General features: G+C 36.5%; 1 protein-coding gene and 1 pseudogene across 1 annotated transcript; one reads left to right on the forward strand and one right to left on the reverse strand.

Moving 5' to 3' along the window:
* Positions 1-1932: 1932 nt before the first annotated feature.
* On the reverse strand, positions 1933-11009 carry LOC107814200 (putative cyclic nucleotide-gated ion channel 16). The gene is made up of 6 exons (XM_075251637.1): positions 10435-11009; positions 8846-9055; positions 6117-6421; positions 4770-4881; positions 3413-3649; positions 1933-2937 (listed from the first exon to the last, which is right to left on the reverse strand). Exons 1-6 carry the CDS (start codon positions 10858-10860, stop codon positions 2179-2181), a joined length of 2049 nt encoding a protein of 682 aa, XP_075107738.1. The 5' UTR covers positions 10861-11009; the 3' UTR covers positions 1933-2178.
* A 2967-nt stretch (positions 11010-13976) lies between these two features.
* Positions 13977-16394, forward strand: LOC107764841 (WAT1-related protein At2g37460-like; annotated as a pseudogene).
* Positions 16395-27596: the final 11202 nt, after the last annotated feature.

Genomic DNA, 27596 nt, shown 5'->3' on the forward strand with positions numbered 1-27596 from the left:
CATCTGGAACAATGTCTTCTATTCCATTCATTAGTGCTTCCAAGAAGTCACTGTTATCTGTGTTAAGATCAGCACAATATTGCTCATGAATGCCCGGGAAGGATTGACTATATGCTTCTTCTTGTCTGCAGGCTGTTGTATTTGCTTCTTCTGTCATCATGTACACTCTGTTGGTGATGGCCCTATGATTCTCCAATGTAGCTTCATATGTATCATAAGTGGTCAAAATTTGGCTATTTTTATTAAGTCCTCCCAAATAATTATCATGTTCATGTTCAGCGTTCATAATCTGATGTTGTTGATAAATTGTTGTTGACTGTGTACTGTTGTATTCAGGTTCACGCAACATAGCTTCTATTACTTGAGCAACTTCTTGTTCCTCTATAGTTACCCCATTCTTCATATTTCTCTCTGTTATAATATTCTTCTTGATTCGGCTGAGAACAATATCTTGTTTAGGAATATTGTTTTCCCTGAAGTAATCATCCCCACGTAATGTTCTCTCATCAGTCAATTAATCTTATCTTGCTTTGATTGTTTACTACTCCTAGTTCGATAAACAAAACTTTTTCTGAATCCCACCACAGTGCCCTTACCATTCTTGATAGGATCGCGATGGTTTGGCCTTTTCACGTCCCGTTGGCGCAAGTTCGACGAAATCTTTTATCTGATTCCTTCCGCTTCTTCAAAGGAGAAATAAAGTAGCCAACTTTCTCTTCAGGATGATCAGAAATCTCCCAGGGTGGCCGGTCTCCATAGATTTCCCCAAGTCGAATAGGGCATTCACTGGGTAAAGACTCACCCTTCAAGAACTTTCTCAGAAAGTAGATCAACTCTGCATCAGTTGGGTAAAATCGAATACTGGGAAGCCGTGATACCATCGACATGCCGGTCTTTGATTTGCTATTATGAATAAAGAAATTACAACAAGAATCGCAAGAAAAAATAACCCTTCAATGATCGATGATCTGCAACTGTTCTTGATTCTGCTGTGAAAATACAGAAAGAACTAAGAATTGGAGTATTGTGAAAGAAAATTTAAATTCGCAATGAAAACAGAGAGAGAAGAAAGAATGAATTACTACTACTATGGAAGAAGAACCTGAAAGAGTACAGTTCAGGTTCTTTATAAATAACTAGGTTTCTAAAATAAATTTACGCGGAAAGACTAATTTTTTAGGAAAGAACGAAGTTTAGGAAAAATAGGAAAGTATTTGATAGTTATAAAGCTGGGTATTAGGAAAGAACACAGGGTTGTTGCTTTTGGCGGGTAGTTTTCAGAGTATTCTTTTTGGGATTACACTTGGGACTCTAGTTATCTTACCTTTTTTTCATATCAGAACTTATTTATTTTAACTAACTTTATCCTATCAAATACTAGGAATTTTTAAAATTAACAATTGATTTTACAGGAAAAACTTTCATTTGCAAGTTAATTGTCTAACTCAACATTCTTTTCACAGAGAAGGAAAATCAAGTTGCTTTGTTTTTAATTTGAAGTTATTTACAGTAAAATTAAAATTTATCATTTTATTAACTGATGAGTGATGAGAAAGGAAATATAGGTTGCCACAACAATAAATGCCAAAGGTGAAAATCAGAATTTAACAATATGAATTTGTATGCTTCAAGAAACACCCTTTTCTAGGAAGTAACTTTACCCACCAGTAAAAGAGAGTTCTCCTGGGTAGAATTATAGCCTCATTTTCTCTTGTTTGTTTACCTCCTTCATTCTTCATCTCCCCTTTTCTGAGAGAAACTAATACTGTTATAGAAGTCACTGCAAGCCTCCATATAGAAAGAACAAAAAATGTTGATGCTTTTATAGTGTGCATATATAAATGCATATGTTTTATTTCTATGTTGTGTTCCATTCACCAATCAACATTGTTATTTCACATTAAGTAATATTCAGACTGTCTGACTATGGTTATTCACTACATGAAACCACGGGGTGTCACAAAAGGAGTCCTTACGATTAAAGCAAGCAATTTATTTACATTTGTGAAGTAGTTAACCACTATGTAGTAGTGAATGAATTGGTAGTAACAGTTTCTTTTGGATAACAAGAAACAGCAAAAGGTGACCTGTGAACAAGTAACTGGGCAACAAGCAGCCTAAAGACTAACTCTAACTTCGATCCAAAAACAAGAACTGATTCATCAGTGACTATGGCGTTCATCTTTGATCATCAGAAAAATCAGGCTCGTCAGGCTTAAAGAGTTTAGGCATACGTAAGCTGGATTCACCAGGGTCCACCCGTGGCACCTTGCCTCTTCTGGTGTTAGCAGCAAATCTTGATGCCAATATTGTAGCTCCAAGATGCTGACTACTGCTTTCTGTTGCATGATCCGAAGCATTGCCACCGTCATAACCAGCTTCTGGATATTCGTGACCATAATCATCCTCTTGGTCCATCCCTCGTGTGTAGTACAAGCTCTCTTCTATTGACAATTCCTCTGCTAGTTTTTTCCTCCGATAGCGTCTCCATGCAGCTTGTATGTAGCAAGCTCCCCATGTCCTCCATTGGTGTGAGTAGAACCGGAATGCATGCTGTAATTTCTTACTATGGAGACGTCTGAACTGGTTTGCAACAAACTTGAGCTTTTCAGCTTTAAGTGCAAATGCTTCAACTTCTTTAAGGCATTTCACTGTTCGAGTTGAAATTGGAAGATTAACATTCGGATTAGGCACTAAGGCCCATGTTAGCAATTCTTCTCCACAAAAATCACCCTGCTTTAGCATAATGGAGTTGAAGAAGCCTGACTTTCCTCCATTAGTTGTTGAACTCTCAAGTTCACCTCTAATTATGAAAAGCATCTCATTCACCGGATCTCCTTCCCGAACAATATACGTGTCTTTCGTGTTCAATGATGAAACAAGGCATTCGCATATTGCATCTAACAGCTGATCATCCATCTGGGAGAAGAAAGGGACCTGTAAAATCCAGCAAGCATGAGGTTACTAAATAGGAGAACCATAAGAAAATCTTGGAAGTTCAATACAGATGGTTGGTCATTTTTTTTTTCTTTCTTAGATTAGGTCAAGACAGATGGTTGATACAACTGAAATTGGTAGAAAAGAAGATTTTTGCTATTCATTTCACAAAAGTGGAGTCTTAAAACTAGCTATGCAGATTTCGTTAACCATGTGCTACTCTATTGTTTGGGGCAAAAATGTGCGCAATAAAGAGAGCAAAGCTGCACATCCATAAACTGCATCATAGAGCAATTGCCAACGCATGCTTAACAAGAGACCCACCTCAAGAATAGAAGAGAAGCTCTCCACAGAAAGTTAAACTACGAAGTAATTTTAGCCAACAAAAAAGGATAGACCAAACTGCACGGCTCCAAATGATCGCGATGTTCCCCTTTGAGAAAGTACAAAACAATAATGAGACGGAAAAACTTACACGACGAACAAGAGCCAGGCAGAGGTGCCTCTGAATCTGGCGCCTTAGATCCAAGGGTAAGGAACGCAATATTTCTTCTTCCTCTACACCTCTTGTAGCTACCCATTTATACTGAACAAACCGACGAACACGATCTTGCAGATCTTCAGGCAGTTGACGGTGCCTCATCCACTCCTCTGTGTCCCTTCTTTTAACTCTCCATTGTTCAAGTCTTGCTGTCATGGATTGTAGATAGCTCTTCACAAAATACAACAGTAGAAGCAGTGTCACTTACAAATTCAACAAAATATTCATTCCCTCTGAAGTAGTTCCCCCTTTGCACCCCCCATCCCCACCCCAGAGCCCCCAAAAGAAAAAGACGTATTTGATGGACATAACCTGGATCCTTATTTGATGAACAAGTACACAAGTCACTAGCAATGAATTTGTCAAACGTTGCTCCGACACGGCAGTTTAGGTGCCGCACCCGTGTCGACACGACACTAGTATGGGTGTGGGTATGGGATCCGTACCGGATCAGGTCAAACAATTTTGGGTACTTTGACCATAGTTGCAACCTTAACTCAAATAAGTAATTACTGTAATGCTGTACATTGGTCATCAACAAGAAAACTTCAGCTTTGTTAAGTTGTATCAAAAGATAATACTGAACAACAATGGGTACTTAAACTATGTCATTGTCTACCATTTCAGAATCCTGCCACCTAGTAGTTCAAAAAGAAACTAACCACTTCCTGTACCACATGGTCCATGGAAAACAAGAGTTGGGAGGGCCGTCAAAAGTGAAAAATAAGAGCAGACTCAAACCAAAAAGTGGTCTCACTTAGAGATATCTGGAGATTAGGATAACTTCAGCAAGTCGGACACAATCATTTGCACAGATTAAACTTGGCTGTTAATTTTTCATACTTTAAGGTATGTGCATTGACAAACTTACTCAAAAGAAAAGGAGTTTCCTAACTCAAAAGAGAAGGAGCTTTCTGTGTCCATGAACTAGTCGTACAGTCCCATGGTTTAAATTCCCATTCAGAGAGAGAGAGAGAGAGAGAGAGAGAGAGAGAGAGAGAGAGAGAGAGCACGCGTAAACGGCTATCAGAGTAAAATACCAAGATGCTAATGCATGGTACATGGTTAGGATATATTCAAGCAAATTCTCACTAATTGATCAAGATCAGTCCACAAGAACCAAGGGACTTAATCAACGGGATGATCACTCCCAAGTTTTCCTCCTTTTAGTCAATATCCAGTAGCTTAAATTCATCAACGTACATCAGAGACTAAGCAATAGTGTAAAAGAATAAGAAGAAACGTGAATAAGAAAATATATCGTAATTTAGTCTTTCACATGAGAAAATACCTGCATGTTGCCTATCAGCAGTGCAAAGAAGACCAAACCCAGAAGACAAATAAGACTGGACAAGAGCGTCTCAACAATGTTTATGCTTGTAGTTATACTTTGTCCATACGAACTGAAAATCAAGTTATTGAATGATCCGTTAAGCATAAATCCTAATGAAATATGAAAAAAAAAAGTTCTTTTGCACTAAATATCTTGCACTTGTCACCAATATCTTTTCAGGGTGACACAAAGCACAGTGAGTTCCGAACCTTGCCGCTACCTAATTAGCCCCAGAACCACCATTTAAGCTAAACTAGTAGGTCATGGACTTTTCTCCACATTTTCCTTCAAAATGGCCCCTTAATTCATATTACCGAAGAAAGTTAAGAAAAAAAGGAATTACCAAAGAAAGTTGCACAGTTTTTTGAGTCACAATACCATTAAATTTTCATTTTTATTTGTTCTCAAAACAGTTAGTGCAATGCACCCACATTTTTATGCCACAGTAACATCCATCTTTCATTCAGTATATAATCAGGAAATGCTTTATAAGCTTTCCATAAAGTCCTGCAGACTAATGCATGATTGGCAGGGAACAAAAATTCTTCATAAGAAAAAATCAAGAGAAAATTAAATTTAACATTCCTAATATCACAAATTCGTATACTAGAATAAAAGATGAATGTTTCATGCCACATTGAAGTCTCCTTTCTTTTTTCTCGTAAGGAGTAAAAATTGTGGTCCAGTACTTCAACCTGACTACATGGAGTATAAGTTGCAACTCAGATACTTAAAATTGAGCGAGAGAGAGGGCTAATATTTAACAGTCCAATATCAGAACGGATATGGAAGACCAAACCTGTTGTCTAAGCCAGGCTTCTCTTCAAGGAATTATCTATATAATGGTAAAAAATCGTATGACTATGTATATGACAAATATTAATCTTCAGCAAGCTTGGTTTAAGTGAATGCACGACTCTGATGTTAGGTTCTGCTCCAACTTTAAAAACAAGTTTCCGAAGATGAAGAATTTACTTTACAGTTTTCTGACAACAGTTGAAAAAAATATTTTATGAGGAGAGAGAGTTCTCAGCTGACTCACGAAGGTTAGTTCCTGAACAACTTATATCTTTCTGCTAATCAATGGACAGGACGAACAACTTTTCGAGCCCTGACTTACGATCTACCCACATGTCATTTGCGAAGTATCTTTCGACCACTTGATAATGATTTATTGAGGTGCAGACAAAGTCCATTAGATAAAGAGTTTTTTATATTGATATGCAGACTATCTTCTAATTAACATAATTTAGAAAACAAATTAAGACAGAGAGACCACAAAGGATTTGATAACAAAGAGAATACCTTAGGCTCTTTAAACCCCACCATAGGCAGTAAAAATATCGATCAAAGATGCCAGCAGATGTAACTTCTTCAGTATTTGCATCACCAAACATTCCAAACTCAAAGCTTATATCAGCATTAGCATCGCAATTCTTGAACACCTCAGTGGTTTCCGACCACTCCTGACGCCCAGGTTTACCAAGTGATGAGCAATCAAGGTAGTCTTTATAACAAGCTGGAGCACCCTCCTGCTGCTTTGCGCACTCATCCTTCCAGCATGAAAAGTGCCTCTCAATAGCCATCAGATACCATATAGCTCCTAAAACCTGCACTGACAATTGAAAAACCAGACTAATCACTGATTCAATCTCCGATGAATTAGAAAATATAGTCTGAAAGGCTGCAGGTGCAACTTTTCAATCCAGCTTGAGGAGAAAAGACGATATTATGTTATGGATCATAGCAATATCACAGCATTTATTATATCAATAACAATGAAAAAGACGTCTTCGACATAGGAATGTTTTGCTGCTAATTTAGTTTCTTCACTTTTTCCTCTCTTTGCTAGCGCACAATCAGCAACAACCACAGTATACATCACCATAAAATTTCATGCAAACTCAACTGCAATATTGTAGCTACTACCACCGAAACTATTGCAACATCTGTGACCACTTAACACCCACCTTTTTTTGGTTATCCACCCGGTTGCTGATACCCGCTTTGGGGCCCGACTAAATCTGGATTCGCACGGAGAAACCCTACTTTGGAGGTAAAGCGCTCCCTACCAAAGGCGACTACATACCCAGTGCTCGAACCCGAGATATTTGGTTAAGAACAAAGGAGTGCTTACCACTCCACCACAACTATTTGATGGTCTAACACCCACTTACTACACCAGATGGGACTCTAACCTCCTAAAGCCCTCAAACTATCCCATATACTGACTTCCTGATTCACTGAAAAGAGCAAATGTGTGTGGACATCCTGGTACCATTATCCTTCATTTACCAGCAGGGCCTCTTTTAAGGCATAAATCATGTAGATATTCCAACAGCATTGGCGGTGAGACTTAAACTTATGATATCTATCTACTTAACTTGATAATGAGTTCTATAGTTCCACATCATTTAAAAGCTTGAGTTGCTTGGAAAATATAAAATTTAAAGCTTAAGGTTTTCAGAGATGAATTTTTTTTATTTACTTATTTAATTAGGTCTGTAATAACAACCACATAAAAATAATTGGCATGACAAAAAAAAGCACTAGAAAGAACTGAAGCAAACCTTATTGTTGAACTACTACTGTGACATTTTCATCAGTAGCCTAAATCAGTGAGTTGCCATAGTCCAGGAGTCAAATTACAAAAGTCTCACTGCTTCCTAAGGTGAGGTATTTTCACCATCTGTTAGGTGTTGAGAAGATCCAAATCTTGAAAAGATAATGAAAAATTGCTTTTTAATTACCAATGCTATTGATTATGCTGACAAGGATTAAATATGACAATTAAAGCAAATGTGAGTCTGGAGTTTGGATAGTGGGTAGATAGCTTCTAATTTGTCAGTTGAGAATATCAACGCGGGAAGAATGCATGGAATAATGGTAGGCAAAAGAGGTATCACCAAAATGTAGACTTGGAACATTACTTGTAGATACTACTTTTGTTTCTCTCAGTCAACCAATTTCCAAAGATTTTTCCTCCAGAGGACCATCACTTAAAGGCAAAAACTTTTAAAACCTGGGAGCTTTCCCAACTATATACACAGTAGAGTTAACACCAATGACATGCTATAGCTAAACCTGTTAGCGAGCTCAGCTCATATCGGCATCACATGAGTAAGGAGTGTAACAAGCCTGTACTTTGTTTACATTGCTCCTTAAAAAGGAGATATCACATAAACTATAGGTTTTGAGGAGTCCTATCATTCGTTATTTGTTTTTAAGTAATAGAGCTTTGATTTAAGGCAACAAGGGAGGGATAGTCTAATTGTAAGACGCTCCACATCCAACCATTAAGTTGGAATTCGAGTCACAATGGGGCAAAGGGGAAAAGGACCAATTGGGAATGGGCAACAAATTGCATTTAGAAAGATTAGTTCACACCTCTCAAAACTATAATTCATACTCTGAGAATTTATAGTTGATGAATTCAAAGCCTATAGTGCCCTTAAAATCCATATTTGGTTGAGTAGTGCCCAGACCTGATTTGTGCACTCTTTATCACTGTACAGCTTTCTTCACAGCCTGGTCCTCAAATTGAAAAAGTTAAATAATTTGAGTTCAACTGACAGCTGAAAGGTAAGGGTCAATCACTAAATCTATTTGACATGTGTCCCTTCTTCCTCCGTTCTAAACTTGTCACTTTTTCTAATCGGTCAACTTCCATTCACTTTCATCCACTAAAATAAGTTGATTTTTCCCCTGCCTGCTATTGTGCGCTAGTGACACCTTTAGTCTGGCCAAAATATGTTATGTCTTGTTTATGGGTTCCTAATTTAGCTACAGGTCTATTTAATGATATCATTTCGAGATTAACATGAGATAAGCAGAATATGGTTTATTGACTAAGTTTACCTTAGTCTCTTGTTGACAACTCGTATCCTATACTTTCTGAAAAAGAATTCCTTTGAGAGTTGTCAACTGAGAGGTGGCAATGACCAAAACAAGGATCTGAATTTAGGAAGGGAGGTGCCTTGTGCACTATTTTGATAAAAAAGAAAAAAAATACTATCAAAGACTGCAGAACTTACATGACCTGCCAGCAAGTACAGGAGGAGATTGTATGCTGCACCAGACCAAGCTGTCTTTGCCACAACACCTGTATTCCTAATAATCTTTGAATTTAAGGGGAAAATGACTAACAATCTTGGCACATACTGAAGCATAATAATCAAAGAGATGGCATGATTAGCATGAGTGGCGGATGAGCCATTCAATGGCATTATAAACCAAATAACAATCTGCAAAACCAAAAATAAGACAAAGTTACTATTCATCATACCACCCTCAAATTAATAAACATACTTTTCCAATAAGGCATAATAACAAAATTTGATTTCAGCCTTCAAGTCCAACTATGTTACACAATGAAAATATTTCACAAATAGAAGCGGTTGGGCGTGCGAACAAAAGTCCCACATTGGTAACTAAAAAGAAAAGGAAGCTACAAATAAGGTGTTGGGATAATCTTAATGGTGTGAGGTCTTTTGGGAAAAAACCGTGCAGGTTTGGCACAAAGCAAATAGTATCACATCATATTGAGAAATATCTTTGGGTGACAATGGCATAGGGGGACGAGTATGAAGATAGCAGAGTGATGGCATAAAGCTCACTTACTACCTTTACCAATTGCAAAGGTAAGTTGGAGCACAAACACATGAAGAACCTATCATTTGGGCTTCGGTGGCTATAAATACTTGAATAATGTGAGTGACACGACAGTAAATCTTCAAATAAGCCCATGAGGTAATGGGACATGTGAAACATAGTTCGGGGGCTTGGAGATGGACCATGTGAAACTTAATTTGAGAGGAAGATTGTTGGTGTACGAATAAAAACCCCACATTGGTAGCAAAAAAAGAAAAGTAAGCTACATATAAGGTGTGAGGCCTTTTAGAGAAAATCGTACGAGTTTGCCCTAAATCAGATAATATCACACCGTGTTAATAATATCATTGGGCTGGCTTAGCCTAGCTCGAAACCATGGATTCATTCAAATGCTAATCCAGAAGTATAACATTATTATGATTACAACGATGAGCAGGGGCGGCTCTAAGGCTTTGGGTAGTGAGGCCATTGCCTTAGGCCCCCAAATTTTGAAGGCCCCCAAATTTATTTTAAATTCTTATTATTATTGTTACTATTATATATTATATAATTTATATAAATAATTAGAATAAAAAAAGTGTTACAGTATATTTTTTGTTACTTGATTGAGGTTATTTTATACAATAAATTTATAAATTATGATAATTTTCTTCCCTCGTTAATTAGTATATTTGACAAGAGTGGGTTGCTCTAGTGGTAAGCACCCTCCACTTCCAACCAAGTACTTGTGAGTTCGAGTCAACCCAACAGAAGGTGGGAAGTTCTCGGAGGGAGGGAACCGAAGGTGGGAAGTTCTCGGAGGGAGGGAACCGAAGGTCTATCGGAAACAGTCTCTGTTCTACTCCAGGATAGGGGTAAGGTCTGCGTACAACCTACACTCCTCATATCTCACTAGTGGGATTATACTGGGATTAAGGGCCTCCGAATATAGTTTCGCCTTAGGCTCCGAGTTCTGTTGAGCCGCCCCTGACGATGAGAAAGAAACATGATATAATGTATGTAATAGACTGACTTGTGGGAGCGGGAGGGCAGCAGCAAGATCAATGGCAAAGTCGTTCTTCAAGTAACGGATAGCAATCAAGCACTGATCCATGACCAGCTCACCCTTACCAAAAACCCGGGTTTTCTTGGAAACAAAAGCCGTACGGAACTTCATAACGATCTGAAGCAAGGCGAAGATATCAACCAATACGCGAAAAGTTAATATGGTGTATCCCAAAACATTATCGGTGCTCATGCAAGTTTCGCGAATAATTGGAAGCAACAAAAACAGAGGATCAACAAATAGACCGACAAAGGAAGTGAACAAGAAAATGTGGTTCCATCTGGCAACGAACTCGCCATTTGGATCGAGAATTTGTTGCCACCAGGGCTTCTGACGGTCGTAAATTAAGGAAGGTTTGGAGAAACGGTGGAGGTGGTGCTGGAGAGTGCCCATTTTTGGTCACAGAAGAAACCCTAGGACAGAAGGTTGACGAACATAGAGTTTTGAGCATTAATGGATGGAGAAGGAAACGGAGAGCCATTACAATGGGATGCTGCATTGCGAACACGAGGAGTTGTGTCTGTGTCCCCGATATGTGCGTGCAGTTCGTTGCATCACCGCGCCAAATCAAAACCCCCAACTCACTTAAAACAGATTAGTGCTAATATTATAATTAAAAATTTACCTAATTGATTGAAAATCCCTAGCTAATTTTCTCTCTCTCATTCACTTCTTATTAACTTGTCAGGTGTCAAATTTAGCTCATTAAAATTAAAAAGTAATTCAAGTTAGCTTATCTAAAAATTTGGCCAGTTTGAATAGCTTGTGTAACCGAAATCGATCCATAAATTAAACTTAAAAACATGGAAAAATTAAAATTTACATTATGTGTCAAGAACTATTGTTTTTGTTAGCATCTCGTTGGTTCGATAAGGTCGTAACAAATAAGAGATACGTAGGAAACTTACTGGTTCGGTCACGCTTTTCAAAAAAATCCAAAATTGATCCTGTGATTTGCATTATGGTTTGTGTACGGGTAAAATCGGGAATAAAGTTATCCCTAATTTCTCGGTAAAGAAACGAAAGGAAAACACGATCTGACGTGGCCTCGAGTAAAGCCGAGGGATTCCGCGGATCAGAGCTCGGGGAGGACGAATGGTGCACCCGAGACCAGACACGATCGAGCATAGGGCTCGAGCAGAGTGAATAGCCGAGACTAAGGGAAAAGACAGTTAGACAGGATAAGTGAGGGGCCGAAATATCCACTCTCAACCGGATATTACGGAGCGAATCTCGTCCGATATCAACTGTGTATCAATGTTTATTAGAAGGAAAAGATTTTTTTACCTTATTTAGACTTGTACTAAGATTGAAATTACCCTACTATATAAAGGGGAGAACTTTTTAATTTTGGAGATCACTGTTGGCACGCATATCAGAACAATAAAGTTAATTTTTGTTTTCTAGCTATTGTTTAAAGTGTTCTTCAGTTGCTTGTTTGTTGAGCTGCAACCGAGCCCGTTCCGAGGACCGGATCGGAACTGATTTCTAAACATCCATTGCAAGTGGTTTGATTGCTTTGTTTTCTTTTAATTCAATTATTTATTCTTGTTACTTCATTCGTGTTAAATTAAATCATGTATTCTTTAAAACGCATATAAATTCAATTGTTACACATTTTAAGGGTAAACATGATTACTTTTTAAAGTTGGGGTTAACTATATCCTCGTCAATACAAAACTGACACACATTTACTCTAATTTTTCAACTTAACTAGCAAATCATTTCAAAAAAAATAAAAAGGTCCAACATTGCAATTATGGATTACAAACTTATCCAAAATTGTCTCTCTAATTATTTTGTTCACGAGTTATTTTATGTTGCTTATATTCACAACATTTGTTTGATGTGAGATATACGTTTGATTATAGTTAATTCAGCTTGGAAGATTGTAAATATTCCTCTATAATGTATTATTAAAAATTACTATTTAATTAACCTTCATATAAGAGTCTCAAGCTCGTTAATATACAAAAAAAAGAGTTCCATACTAAGTACTATAAAAGGATAATTCATCTCGGTCTTGAGGTATTTTAAATTTCACTGTGATAAAAATTCTATACTATATTAAACTTCTTTGCTATTTTTTATACTTAATAAAACATTTTTTTAAATAAAAACGCTATTATTGAAATCACCTGGCAACAATATATATCAACAAAATAGGAATTTTTTATCTCCAAATTATGGAAAGTACCATCCATCTGAAATATAAAGATGAGAAAATATTGACCATTTTACCATTGCTTCACTTATTCATTTCTTCTACATCAAAATAGTTATTACCCAATTGTTGCCATAAGTTTGTCATAATATATTTTTCTAATATTTTTTATTTCATTGTAAAATGTGGGAAGAATATTTTATCTCTTTTACTTTCAATATATAATTTTTCCTTTGTGGAAATTAATTTGCTCGAGGGCAATTTCCAAACATAGGCCAAAACTACACCATTTGGACCTTATATTAGGCCAAACTTTAACCGGAGGATATATATAAATAAATTTTCAATGTACAGTGATAAATTTGATTTCATTTTTTATTTTTTAATGATTTTGTTAGCTGAGTTAGAAAATAAAGATGAATGTGTATGTTTTGTAACGGCGAAGCATAACTGACCCCAATTTTAAACGAAGGGCAAATATACATATTTACGGACCATAAAGGCAAATTTTCTCATTTCCTCTTTATTCAATGTTATTAACTTATACGCTTGATTCTTATTTTTCACTTTTTCTCATTTAAAATAAAATTTATTTGTTGCATAACTAAGTTCATAAGATTAAATTAAAAAATGAGAGACAATATCATGATGAGGAAGGTAATTAATTTTCTTAATCTATAACGTTTCACATCTTATAAGTAGGGCTGTTAATGCTATTTCAAAAATTGATTAAACCGGCAAATTGAATCGTCCGATTTTAGATTTTTTAAAAATAAAATCGTAAGTTTCGATATAAATCTATAACTATACAGAATAATTAGGATAGACTTTTTATTTTATAAATAATTATTGAAAAATACCGAGCCAAACCGAAATGTTAGGATAGATCTTTAACAATACCGAACCAAACCGAATTGTTTCTCATTTTTTTGTTTCTTATTCTTCTATACTTTTTCTAAAATTTAGAGTTGCTTATTCCAGGTATATGATATGATAAATAAATGTTAAATACATTTTCAGAACAAGAAAGTGAATACCCGGAGAATTTTTCTTCAACTAGTCAAACAACCAAGCAATACCAGCTGTGAACACACAAAAGCTATAAAAAGAACTTGTTTTAATAGTAAATATTTTGCATCATCTTTAAGGATCTTGTTTACTATATTAGGCATATCCATTTAATCGTGAGAAATCAGTTCTCCGATTATGAATTCGCAAGTTCCATTAACCATTATGGAAAATGTATTAAAGAAAATATTTTCTACATGAGTTTTCCTAATATGTATTTATTAGTGGATTCAACGCTGATTTTTTTTTTATGATCCTTTATATATGGAGAAGATCTATGCCACCATTTCCTCTTCCTGCTCCCAACCCTGCTAGAACAGAAATCATCCAAATGAAGAATTTATTCAGCAACGCAAGACCTTTCATTGCAGCAGTTTTTCTGCAATTTGCTCTAGCAGGATTTGACATCCTTTCAAAAATTGCTCTGAATGAAGGATTGAGCTGCTACGTATTTACCGTCTATCGACATGCAGTGGCCACTCTCGTCATTGCTCCTTTTGCGATATATCTAGACAGGTATATATGCCTCTCTCTTCTTGTGTTCAATTAACATGTTTGAACTTAGATTCTAGCTAGCCTAGTTATCAGTTAAAGAAAGATAAATACAAAAAGTCATGTCTGCTTAATTTTCATGTTATTTTCACAGGAATACAAGACCAAGGATGACTCTTGCAATCTTTGCTAAGATCGTAGCTCTTGGCATACTAGAGTAAGTCTCAAACACTAAAATCAGTTTCTTCTCCAATTAAGCAATTAGTATCTAAACTTTTTTATCTTAACCGATAGGCCAGTCATCGGCCAGATTTTCTACTCTCTAGGCTTGAAATATACAACCGCAACTTTTAGTGCTGCAATGGGCAATATTCTTCCTGCCATTACTTTTATAATGGCCTGGATATGCTGGTAAATTATAAGCTTGTCTCATTCAGATACACACTCTGTATTTTTAAATCAAACACTTAAATTGTTTTCTCGAAGGTTCAATGTGATCAATTTAAGACCAAATACATCTTGTTCATTAGAATTATATATGGAATGGGTGTCAAAATTAGAATGCTCTACTGAGGGGAATTAATCTCTATGAAATGGATAACAAAACCATCGTCTAAAGATTTAGAGGCCCCTTTTCAATCAATTTATTTACCCTTGAGATATGCTAGTACTAAAAAAACCTAGCTATAACCAAAACTAGGTGGATCGATTTCTTTCACACTGAAGTAAAAACTCAGTGAAAAAAACAAAATATAAAGCACGAGAGGCAATAAAAATTATGTAAAGGAGGAACCAAAATATTCTGCCAATTATAGCCACTGTATGAATCATGGTTTGACATTCTAATAAAATCAAAACAAGTTTTACATTCTTCAGCATGCAGTGTTCATCTGATTTGTTGTTGCCGCCACATCAAGGCTATTTGAGAACACGACTAGGGAATTAAATATCTCTATAGGGTTGTTGCATTATATGTGATTATGTGTTTGTTTTGTCTTTTTAATACGCTGTGTATTAAGGGTATTTATTGTAACTGAAATTCTTTTTACACATATTTTGTTTATCCTAGACTTGAGAAGATGAAGCTTAAAAGCATTCGCAGCCAAGCCAAAATAATTGGGACAATTGCTGCAGTTGGAGGAGCCATGATCATGACTCTGGTACATGGACCACTTCTTGAACTTTGGACAAAAGGAAAGCCGAATCATGAATCTCAAAGGGAAAATCCAAATTCAAATCATCTTATCAAAGGTTCCATCCTGATAATAAGTGGGTGCTTGAGTTGGGCTGGCTTCATAATTTTGCAGGTAAAAATATACTTAGTCACAGATAAGTTGTTAGAAATAAGCAGCAAATCTGACTCTTTTATTGCTCTATGCCTAGGCAATCACATTGCGGACCTATCCGGCTGAGCTCTCGCTCACTGCGTGGATATGTTTGTTGGGAACAATTGAAGGAGTTATAGTAGCAATGGTAATGGAGAGAGGAAAGACTACAGTATGGGCCATATATTGGGACGCTAAGTCTTTAGCAATTCTACACAGTGTAAGTCAAATTCAAGCCAATTAGATCTTCCATTTTCTTTTCTGATAATGGTATATATTGACATTAATTTAACGATCAACATTTCCTAACATCTCTAGGAAGAGAAACATTGCCTCTGCAGAGAAGTGAGGAAAGAATCTAAAAGCATAGTTTTTCAAATAACTAATAAATGAAAAGCTCCTCACTTTCCATGTCTCAATCCAGGGAATATTTTGTTCAGGACTCACGTATTACACACAAGGAGTCGTAATGAAAAACAAGGATCCAGTTTTCCTGACAGCGTTCAATCCATTAAGCATGGTTATTGTAGCTGTAATGAGTTTATTCATTCTGCGCGAACAAATGACCCTCGGAAGGTAATTCTTGTAACCATATATATAAAAGTACTCTTATAAGAGTTGCAACCAACACTAAACGAAAGATAACACTTTTTTGCAGGATACTTGGTGTTATTGTCATTGTTGTAGGCCTGTACATTGTTCTGTGGGGTAAAAGCAAGGATAACGGCACGGACAATAGATCTCCATCAACAGATGAACAATTACCAACACAGGAACAAGCAATTAACCTCGCAGGCTTGGATGTTAATGTAGAGAAGAAGGAAGAATATGGCGGAGAAGATACGGAGATGGGGAGACTTGGGACACCACTGCAGTAAAGAGGAAAAAAAGACCCCACTTAACCCAAAGAACTTAATCCTACAAATAAACATTAATCTCCATCATCACATTAAAACCAAAATATTTCTTTGAACCTGCAGCTTAAAAGTTTAGAGTGAAAGCATAGCCATTAAGGGGGGCATTTAAAGAGGGTTACTTTGCTTTTTGAGGAATATTCCAGCAAAAAATAGTCTACCCTTTGTGAAAATATGCATTTAAAGAAAAAATATACTTACTTTTCTTTGAACCTGATGCACAGGTCGGATTAAATTGATATCAAATGCCAGCACCTCATTTCAGAGTGTATTTTCCTAGTCCTCCATCATTCTTTGGTCTAGTTATTACGTTATCCCAATTCAAGTCTTTTTAGTTTCATTAATGGGACGCCAAACAAAATTCATCTCGTATTGATTTTGGGGACCAAATTGTTTTGCATAACATGATTAGAGATGGAAGCAATGGCAGCCTTAATGGGGGTGGTTCTTCCGGAATGTTAAGACAATTAGTTTTTCAACCGTTAAGTCAATTATTAACCTTATTAATGATGTATTGGTTGTTACCCTTATATGGCCTATTCCAGTTCCAGTTAATAGGGAAACCTAAGTACTTTCCCATAATTTCAAATAATGTTGTGATTTTATTCTTGATAGATTCATATACAAAATGTGAATTGTATGCCTCGAAGGTATCCGAATATACAATGCTATTGCGTAAATCTTTTAAGGGGCAAGATTTATAAATGGATACCAACCGATAAATATTTTAAATCGATTGATTAATCCTGAAAAATCCTAACTTTTGACGGGGTTCTACTCTCCTTGTTGCGACCAAACACACTCACGCAAGTATACGCGGTCGTCAAGTAATAAAGTGACTAAAAGTCGGATGTCGAACCCACGAGGACTTATGATTAACTATTAACTAAATTAGACTATCCCAATTATCTAAACAAGAATTAAATCTAAAAATATTTTATTCTAAACTAATTAAATAAAAAAATATAAATAATAAACTTTGAACAGAGAAAGAGCAGATTTTAATGATATCAATGTAATGAAAACGATCTAGGGTTATGGTCTATCTAACAATCCTATTGTATTCTTCAATTGAATTGACCGACTAATTTATCTAGCTTATTGGTTGACAGGGTTAATATTGCTCATAAGAATCTGTCGAGTTCTTACTCGCCTATTCCAGCTAACTTAACGCCTATATGTCTATGGAGTGAGAATCAACAAGAACGCATTTATAATTCCTGTAAATCAACCAAGCAAGGCAATTAGGTATATGTCTATCCTAACCACGAATCCGTTCCCCGATGCCCGAGTTCAAGAACTTGCCCTACTCAATCCTATATGCAATATAGAATTCCCACTTTCGAGTTCAATTCTAGATTCGTAGATAATATTCAATTGGTGATCAAGCAATTAAATAATTAAGTGCAAGATGAATAAATAAACTAATATGATAAATCAAGTAGTCAAAATCAATATCCGAATAACAATATTCATGAAAGAACCACAACCCTAGAACGTGAAGTTTAGCTCCACATAGATATGGTAGCCAAACAACAAATCATATAAAGAAACATAAAAATTACTAAGTTTGGTGGGAGAAAGATGAAACTTGATGAATTCCGGCCTCCACAGCTTTGTCGTGGCTTTTTCCCCCTTCCCAATATGTTAGATAACCTAAAAGAGGCGTTTTTAGCTTATATATTGCGTACAAAAGTCGTGGGCCAAAGCTCTCCTATTCCTAGTCCAATTCGGCTTCAGGGATTGATGCTAAGGTGGATGCGACGCATCCACCTTGTCCTCCATTTCAATTTTTCTTCTGCGAAGGTGGATGCGACGCATCCACCTTGTCCTCTATTTCTCAGCTTTGCACGCGATGGTGGACGCGACGCATCCAGCCTTCTCTTCTACTTCCCAGTTTCGCACGCGATGGCGGACGCTATGGCCCAACTTCACTGCTAAGGTTGCATGCAGGATGATGTTTTCCTAGGTTGGATGCGACGCATCCAACCCTTCTTCCTCTGGCTAAACCACCTTTTCTTCATAATTTGCACTCCGAACACCTTAAATCGTCACACATAACTTAATTAGTCATCAAACCAATAATTACACCATGTTGGGTGTTTTAAAGATTAAATAACATCAAAAAGTGGTTAAAACATGGGCAAAGTAACATCAACACATATCGAAATATGCCAAACATCACTACCCCACACTTAAACCTTTATTCGTCCTCGAACAAACCATCACTATAGTAAACAAAATAAAATTAAGCTCTTATCATTCAAAGCACACTACATCTATGACCATGGTTATTTGCTACAATTAGGCTCTAGACTATGCATCAACACACTTCCCTTTTCTTATGCCCTTCTTTAAACATATTCGAACAAAGACAACATGCTCACAACAATCCTAACCTCAAAAACCGACTCAATGTCACAATGCACTCATGGCTTGAACAACCAACATCATAGAGAAGTCTAATAACGTTACCTATCCCTCGTGAAACCATGTGCCCTCACAACAAAAGCAGAGAGAGTAAAATCAATCCACACATTCGAATCTCATGCTCACAAAGAAAATCGCTCACTCTCACAAAAGAAGTCACATGCATGTAGTTGGTACCATAGGCTTGCCCTTAATGTAAATCTCTACTAATGTAAGCTCGCTCGATCTAAAATCAATTAGGACTTTTTTATGGTTGTAATGTGGGCTAAGGGACGGGTAGGATATATTTTAGGAATAGTGACTCAACCTCCTAAGCACTTTAACACATTATCAAATAACTTAAGCGCAAATTCTTCAACACCACTTCAATTTCACAAATAATATCACCCCAACAATATTTCCTCTTTCTTTAAGCACTACTTTAATTCATACCCACTAGCAAGAATAAGACAACAATTTATTCCTCTATATTTTTCTTTTTTTTTTTTCGCTAGTGGCGTATTATTTTACAAAATAAGTGCACCCTTCTTTCTTTCATTGGTTCCACTCAAAAGTCACCCCACACTTAGTCCCTTCTTACTTCTTTTAGCGCTCATCTAACAATTAAAGTGCTTTAAGAGGTAAAAGGATCAAAACAATGTCAATTAAGAATAAAAAGGGTATAGGCTTGTAATGTGGGTACCAAATAAAAGGTCTACAAGCTCAAAAGGGTTAACTAGGGATAGATTTTATTTGTGATAAGCAATAAGCTCAAAAAGATCAAAGAAATCCTAAAATCATTTTTCAAACCGAGCATCACCTAAAATTTCGCTTCAACTCACATACCGGGCAAGTTCTAGACACAAGTACAATACATGGACAACACAAAAAACCTCACCACACATGGCACATGACTCACTAAGGACGATCACATTCCGACTCTCAAGCAATGCAAGTATTCACGGAGCCACGAAATATTAAGTATTAAACACAAGGTGAACATAAGTCATGTAAACGAGACATAGGCGCCACAAAACATGCTATCCAATTTAACAAGGCATCATCAATAAATTCAAATCATATAGAAGATACTACACATGCGAAAGTATAAATATGTTACTATCAAACAAGTCAAGGGCGCCTAGGTTCATCATTCTTGCTCCTTTTATTCCCTAAATTCCTAATCTACTCGGAAAGAAAAAAATTACCCGGTTCAAACTACATCCCATGGAAAAGAACCGAGGCACAAAGAAAAACCACAGGGGATTATTACTACCTAAAGAAAGCTAAAAGACATATTTTGAATTTTTGTTTAGACTTTAATCCCTCAAGAAAACTGTCTAGGAGATCAATCGTCGGGAAAAGTCCAATTTTTCTACTTTTTCGTTTTTTTTTAATTTTCTTTTTTTTTTTCACAAAAGCTACTACACTTAAGAATGAGTACTACAACTAAGCTAAAATAGCACAGAAACTCATCCAAACGATCTCCTCACCCCACACTTAAAATTTTGCAATGTCCTCAATGCACATTATAAATAATAAGAGGGTAAACGAGACTCCCTGGTAGGCCAAAGGCCGAAGCAATAGCGGCTCACGAGGTACTCAGACTTCCCCCAGGCATCGTCCTTTGTGTAGGCACCCCACACTTAGTCCTCACCATCTAGCTCGCTTTTGCACTCTTCTAATGGCTTTGCTTCCTATGCTCATAATCCTACAAAACAAAAATAAATACTACAAAATAATAAAAATAAAATAAAATAAAAAGTAAACAAAAATAAAAGAAAGCAGTAACGCTGGGTTGCCTCCCAACAAGCGCCTGATTTAACGTAGCGGCACGACGTGAACCACTTTTTTGCCTCCACCTCGAACTTATGAATTGAGCCCCTAACATGGCATCCAGTTTGCGGCTATGCTCCAGTGGTGGGGCTACAAAGATAACCAGGCCAAGTAATAAATTTTTCACTCTACACTTCTCGGCCTTTAGATGAGAAATGTATTTTTTGCTTTTTGGCATGACAAATTCAAAAATATAGGCATCATGTTCCTCTTCCATTGACTCCTCCAAAGGCTTAGATGACTCGATTTCCATGTCATCATCCAAATACAATGTCGAAAAATATTTAGAATGAGGACCAACACGCCCCAACTTTAGAATTGTATTACTATTTATATCCTCATATGTGCACACATTAGAGTCTTCAAATATAACATTATCTGCTACCTCGCATGGCTCTAGTGTACTTTTCTCAACATGGGCATCATCAACAGAAATATGCTTGAATGATTGGCTCTCCACTTTTAGCTCCTCAATTTGGCGTATAAGCTCCTTTTCAGCTTCTGACAACTCATTACTATTTTGTTGGGCGATAGACGCAACAACCTTTGCATTTAATTTATCTTGCAAGTCGTGAATAGTAGTGACAAATTTATAGATCCCTTGTCCCAGTTTAGATCTTTCCTCTATAAAGTGTCTCATCCCATCAGTAAGTTCCTCATGTTGAGCTTCATATATTTCTAACTTTTCAGCCTGTTCTGCCAGCCAAGTTTGGCTCAAAATCTCCTCTTTTTCAAAAATTTTCTCTTGCTGGTACTCGCTCTCTTCATTCAATTCTTCCATATTGGCCTTCATTCTTGTGATTGCTGCCCTCATTCTTTTCATATCTTTTTTGAGTTTATCCTGTTGCTCTGCTACTTGCCTCAGAATATCCCTAATATATGCATCAGGTTCCATATCCTGCACTTCATTACCCCTATCAAACTCAGAAATATCATTAGAAAGATCATAATAAGGGCTCAGAGAAGGATGAACAAAATTAGGACAACCATCCCAATGGCCATTTTGACCACCACACATATTACAAATATTCCACTCAAAGGATTGAGATTGTGCGCACAACTCGCTCCTGGGAACATTCTGACAATTTTTCCACCAGTGGGGTCCTCCACAATATGGACAAGGATCATCAAAATAAGAATAACCATCATTCGAACAATTTTTATTCCAAGATGCCATGCTAAAATAAATAAAAAATACTAACTAAAATAAAATAAAATAAAAACATGAATAGATAAAAAAAATGTCTAATCTAGAAAAATAGCAAATTTCTAAGTCCCCGGCAACGGCGCCAAAAACTTGTTGCGACCAAACACACTCACGCAAGTATACGCGGTCGTCAAGTAATAAAGTGACTAAAAGTCGGATGTCGAACCCACGAGGACTTATGATTAACTATTAACTAAATTAGACTATCCCAATTATCTAAACAAGAATTAAATCTAAAAATATTTTATTCTAAACTAATTAAATAAAAAAATATAAATAATAAACTTTGAACAGAGAAAGAGCAGATTTTAATGATATCAATGTAATGAAAACGATCTAGGGTTATGGTCTATCTAACAATCCTATTGTATTCTTCAATTGAATTGACCGACTAATTTATCTAGCTTATTGGTTGACAGGGTTAATATTGCTCATAAGAATCTGTCGAGTTCTTACTCGCCTATTCCAGCTAACTTAACGCCTATATGTCTATGGAGTGAGAATCAACAAGAACGCATTTATAATTCCTGTAAATCAACCAAGCAAGGCAATTAGGTATATGTCTATCCTAACCACGAATCCGTTCCCCGATGCCCGAGTTCAAGAACTTGCCCTACTCAATCCTATATGCAATATAGAATTCCCACTTTCGAGTTCAATTCTAGATTCGTAGATAATATTCAATTGGTGATCAAGCAATTAAATAATTAAGTGCAAGATGAATAAATAAACTAATATGATAAATCAAGTAGTCAAAATCAATATCCGAATAACAATATTCATGAAAGAACCACAACCCTAGAACGTGAAGTTTAGCTCCACATAGACATGGTAGCCAAACAACAAATCATATAAAGAAACATAAAAATTACTAAGTTTGGTGGGAGAAAGATAAAACTTGATGAATTCCGGCCTCCACAGCTTTGTCGTGGCTTTTTCCCCCTTCCCAATATGTTAGATAACCTAAAAGAGGCGTTTTTAGCTTATATATTGCGTACAAAAGTCGTGGGCCAAAGCTCTCCTATTCCTAGTCCAATTCGGCTTCAGGGATTGATGCTAAGGTGGATGCGACGCATCCACCTTGTCCTCCATTTCAATTTTTCTTCTGCGAAGGTGGATGCGACGCATCCACCTTGTCCTCTATTTCTCAGCTTTGCACGCGATGGTGGATGCGACGCATCCAGCCTTCTCTTCTACTTCCCAGTTTCGCACGCGATAGCGGATGCTATGGCCCAACTTCACTGCTAAGGTTGCATGCAGGATGATGTTTTCCTAGGTTGGATGCGACGCATCCAACCCTTCTTCCTCTGGCTAAACCACCTTTTCTTCATATTTTGCACTCCGAACACCTTAAATCGTCACACATAACTTAATTAGTCATCAAACCAATAATTACACCATGTTGGGTGTTTTAAAGATTAAATAACATCAAAAAGTGGTTAAAACATGGGCAAAGTAACATCAACACATATCGAAATATGCCAAACATCACTCCTCGTATGATTTTCGATTCAAATTATAATTAAGTACGGGGATAAAGAAAATAAGGGATCTCCTTGAAATGAATCCCTCTAGAGGGATAGAAATAATCAGAAGTACCATTATGTTAATAGCTATTTGACTCGCGGTAACACAAAACATGACAAGGTTAATTGATTTTATGAAAAAGTTTAGAAGGTGAGGGATCTCATTATAAATGACCATTCCAATCGATAAAGGCTTTCTCTAAATCAAGTTTAATCATCATGTAAGAACTGTTACCCTCTGTTTTCCTTGTTAATGACAACTTGGACGATAATTGCATTGTTTGAAGCTCTTCTATCTTTTAATGGAACTACGTTGAGTTTTGGTTTCTAAGTTAAGGTAATAATGGTCTAATTCTATTAACAAATTACTTTTTGTGATTATTTTATGCAAAAAAAATTCCTTCTATCGTGCTAAATCAGTAACTTCCATTACTTACATTTTAACTTGGTCATTTTATTCGAAATCATGCTTCTAGCTTTTCCTCAAGCATAATATATACAGGCTTAAGAACTCATATCTTAATTTGATAATCATCAAGTCAAAACTTCATAGGATTTTTACCTAGCTAAACTATAATAGAAATTTATTTATCATTTTTTTTCAGGTTCCTTAAATATTACATTGTATATTTATATTTACTATTTGTATACAAAATCATGATAAAAGAAGAATTCCTTAAATTTAGGGATTAAACTGTAACCCACATTCCCCACATCTATCAGCTTAATTATCCACTACAATCACGATTTTTTTTTCCTTTCAAAAAGTCTTAAAACGGGTACTACTTACCAAAAGCGCAGCTGTCACGACCCAAAATCCAACTAGTCGTGATGGCACCTAACTTCACCCGCTAGGTAAGCCCAATAACAATAATCTGATTCAATTAATATTTAACTGACTCTAATTCACTCCCCAAGGACTAGTAATACAAATCATGAGCTTCTAAGATTAGAATTTACAAAGCTGGTATGAAATAAATACATCATCTGTTCGAAATGTACATAAACAGATTTTTATGATTCTAAGGCTACCATGAACAAGAGGCAGTTACGACCGGAATACATGTACATCTTCGAATCTAGCTCCCGTTGATTACAGCAACATCGGCATCCAATATCTGCACGCAAGGTGCAGAAGTGTAGTATGAGTACAACCGACCCCATGTACTCAATAAGTAACAAACCTAACCTTAAGTTGAAAGTAGTCACGAGCTTGTACCAAGGTCAGGGTCCAGCTCCAATAACCAACAACAGTTCATTACAACATAAAGCGAGTAATAAAAGAAGTAACTCAAAGAATAAATGTTCAGTTACATCATGATTTCTAAAAATAATTCTGCCTTTTCAGGTGTGTCACTGAAAATCCAAATCATTTACCAAAAATATAAGTTAGTTTGAAAACAGTAATTTTTCCCAAAAGTCCTTTCAACAATGATAAGATATTTTATTTTCTTTCCAGATAATCAGTGAAAAATTCATCACTATGCCCATATGCCAATATGTGTAAGAAGTCATGAATGACGTGATATCGTGCATCATGAGGAAAATGCATCTCTATGCATGTATATCAAATGTGCATGTCAATGCGATGCAACTCAGCGATAAAATCATATGCATACTCTCAAAGTATCATTTCACTTAGTCCTCCCAGTCACTCAGTCCTCACAATCACGCAATCCTCCTAATTGCTCGGCACTCATCACTCACACTCAGTAGATACATGCGCTCACTAGGGGTGTGTACAGACTCCAGAGGGGCTCCTTCAGCCCAAGCGCTATAATCTGTACGGACAATTCACGTGTTGCACGGACAACTCACGTGCTATCGTATTAATATCTGTATCTGCATGGACAACTCAAGTGCTGCACGGATAACTCACGTGCTATAATAAGCCAATTTGGCATGTTGCGGCGTGCAGCCTCTATCCCATAGTTATCCTTACAATCAGGCCCTCGGGCTCACAATGTCATAAAAATCAACCCAAAATGATGATATGGTGTATCAATGAATAACAACAAAGACAGATATATGATATGAAATGCATGAACATGACTGGGTGTGAAATTCACTATTTGAACATATAATTCAACCACAGAAATAACCTTAGTGGGTACCAATAATAATAACATATGTCCAAGCATGATTTTTAATACGAGTCTCAGCTAAATTTTCTCTAATACGTAGAGATTGTTAAGATATCAACATGTTATTTAACTTCACAATTCCATGGGATTTGACCAAGTCACAATTCCTACGGTGCACGCCCACACGCCTGTCACCTAACATGTGCGTAACCTCGAAACCAATCACATATCATATAATTCAGGGTTTCATACCCTCAGCTCTAAGATTAGAAGAGTTACTTACCTCAAACAAGACGAACCTAACGTTGAGCAAGCTAATCAATACTTAGAAAATTCCATTCCGTGTGTATCCACCTCCGAATGCCTTCTTGTCTCCTCAATTCAATGCCAACGATCCGAAACTGAATTCACCCCTTAATGGTACTACAACGATCTACTATACTAAGCAACTTCAATCTACAATATCAATATCGAATGGGACCAACATTAGTAGCCAATTCCATAGTTTAGGCCATTTAGACAACTTACCAAACACCTAGTGGGCATACATTTATACATTCCTTAACCATAGAATTAGTTCTTCCAACTACCATCATTTACCAACAATTCATCCCACCATCATTCTTTAACAACTTATAATCCTAACATCACATGTGTGACCAACCATTCTCACCAACCAACAAAATTCCATCAAATAATCACTTTTCAATCTCTACAATAGGTATTCATTTAAATTACGAATTTATGACTTCCAATCACTATACCATGAGTTCCAATACTTGATTCATACTCATATTTCCATTATAAATCTATACATGTATATATAATACTCTCACAACCAAGAATCATAATTTTTATGACCTACTTTTAATCCAAATCCCAAAATTGAAAACTAGGGTATGGAACCTTACCTCTTTGATGAAGAACTTGAGGGATTTCTTGTTGAATTTCAAGGTTTGGACAAGAATTTGATGAAGAAAACACTTCATCTACTTCCTCTCTCTAGAACACTCTTACTTCTCTCTAAAAGCATCAGATAATTGCCCCAAAATAAGCCCCAAAGCCTATTTATCAAAATAGAGTCGGGTTATAAAAATATAAAAATTACCCCTATGAAATTAGGTCTGCGGTCGCATAATAGACCGCAGAATGGGTATGCGGGCGGCACAATGATCGCAAAAATTGGTGCCCAGAACTGGGCTGTTCTGGTCCATTCTGCGACCAGGTTGCTGTCGTAGAAGCAGTTTCGCGATCACATAACTATTCTGCGATCGCAGAATTGGTCGCAGAATTGCATTTTTCCATCCTTTGGTAATTTGGTCATAACTTCTTGTAGGAATTCCAAATAACGAACGGTTTGAAGCGTTAGAAACTAGACTTAAAGATATTTCATTTGATAGGTAACACACCATATAACACTTCATATCATAAAAGTTATGCTCATTTGAAGTTAAGTCATGTGCGAACTCACTTAAAAATTTAGTCTATTATGAAATTTCCAACTTCTACATTCGATGCTGAAACCTATCGAATCAAGTCTGATTGACCTCAAATTTTACACACAAGTCATAAATGACATAATGGACCTATTCCGATTTCCATAATCGGATTCCGACCCCGATATCAAAAAGTCAACCCCCGGTTAAACATTTCAAAAATTCAACTTTTGCCATTTCAAGCCTAATTTCACTACGGACCTCCAAATAATTTTCCGGACACGCTCCTAAGTCCATAATCACCATACGGAACTATCAGAATCATAAAAATTTAAATCTGAGGTCATTTACACATAAGTCCACATCCGGTCAACTTTTTTAACTTATCAATTTTGAGACCAAGTGTCTCATTTCACTCCAAATTCCTTCTGGACCCGAATCAACTAACCCGGTAAGTCATAAAATAACTGTAAAGCATAAATTGAGTAGTGAATGGGAGAACGGGAATGTAATACTCAAAATGACTGGTCGGGTCATTACATTCTCCCCCACTTAAACATACGTTCGTCCTCGAACGTGCCAAGAGTTGTTCTTAACCTTCAAATCTCTATTCCACCTTACCACGCACATACCCGGGGGTGATCTCACGTCACCCTATTCTATATAGG

Source organism: Nicotiana tabacum, chromosome 4 (genome assembly GCF_000715075.1).
Source record: "Nicotiana tabacum cultivar K326 chromosome 4, ASM71507v2, whole genome shotgun sequence".
Classification (NCBI taxonomy): Eukaryota; Viridiplantae; Streptophyta; class Magnoliopsida; order Solanales; family Solanaceae; genus Nicotiana; species Nicotiana tabacum.

Coding starts and splice junctions, on each gene's coding strand:
- LOC107814200 (XM_075251637.1), bottom strand. CDS start 10,860: ATGGGCACTCTCCAGCACCACCTCCACCGTTTCTCCAAACCTTCCTTA. Junction 9,056..10,434: donor CTGCCCTCCCGCTCCCACAA/GTCAGTCTATTA, acceptor TTGGTTTTGCAG/ATTGTTATTTGGTTTATAAT. Junction 6,422..8,845: donor TGTACTTGCTGGCAGGTCAT/GTAAGTTCTGCA, acceptor TTGTCAGTGCAG/GTTTTAGGAGCTATATGGTA.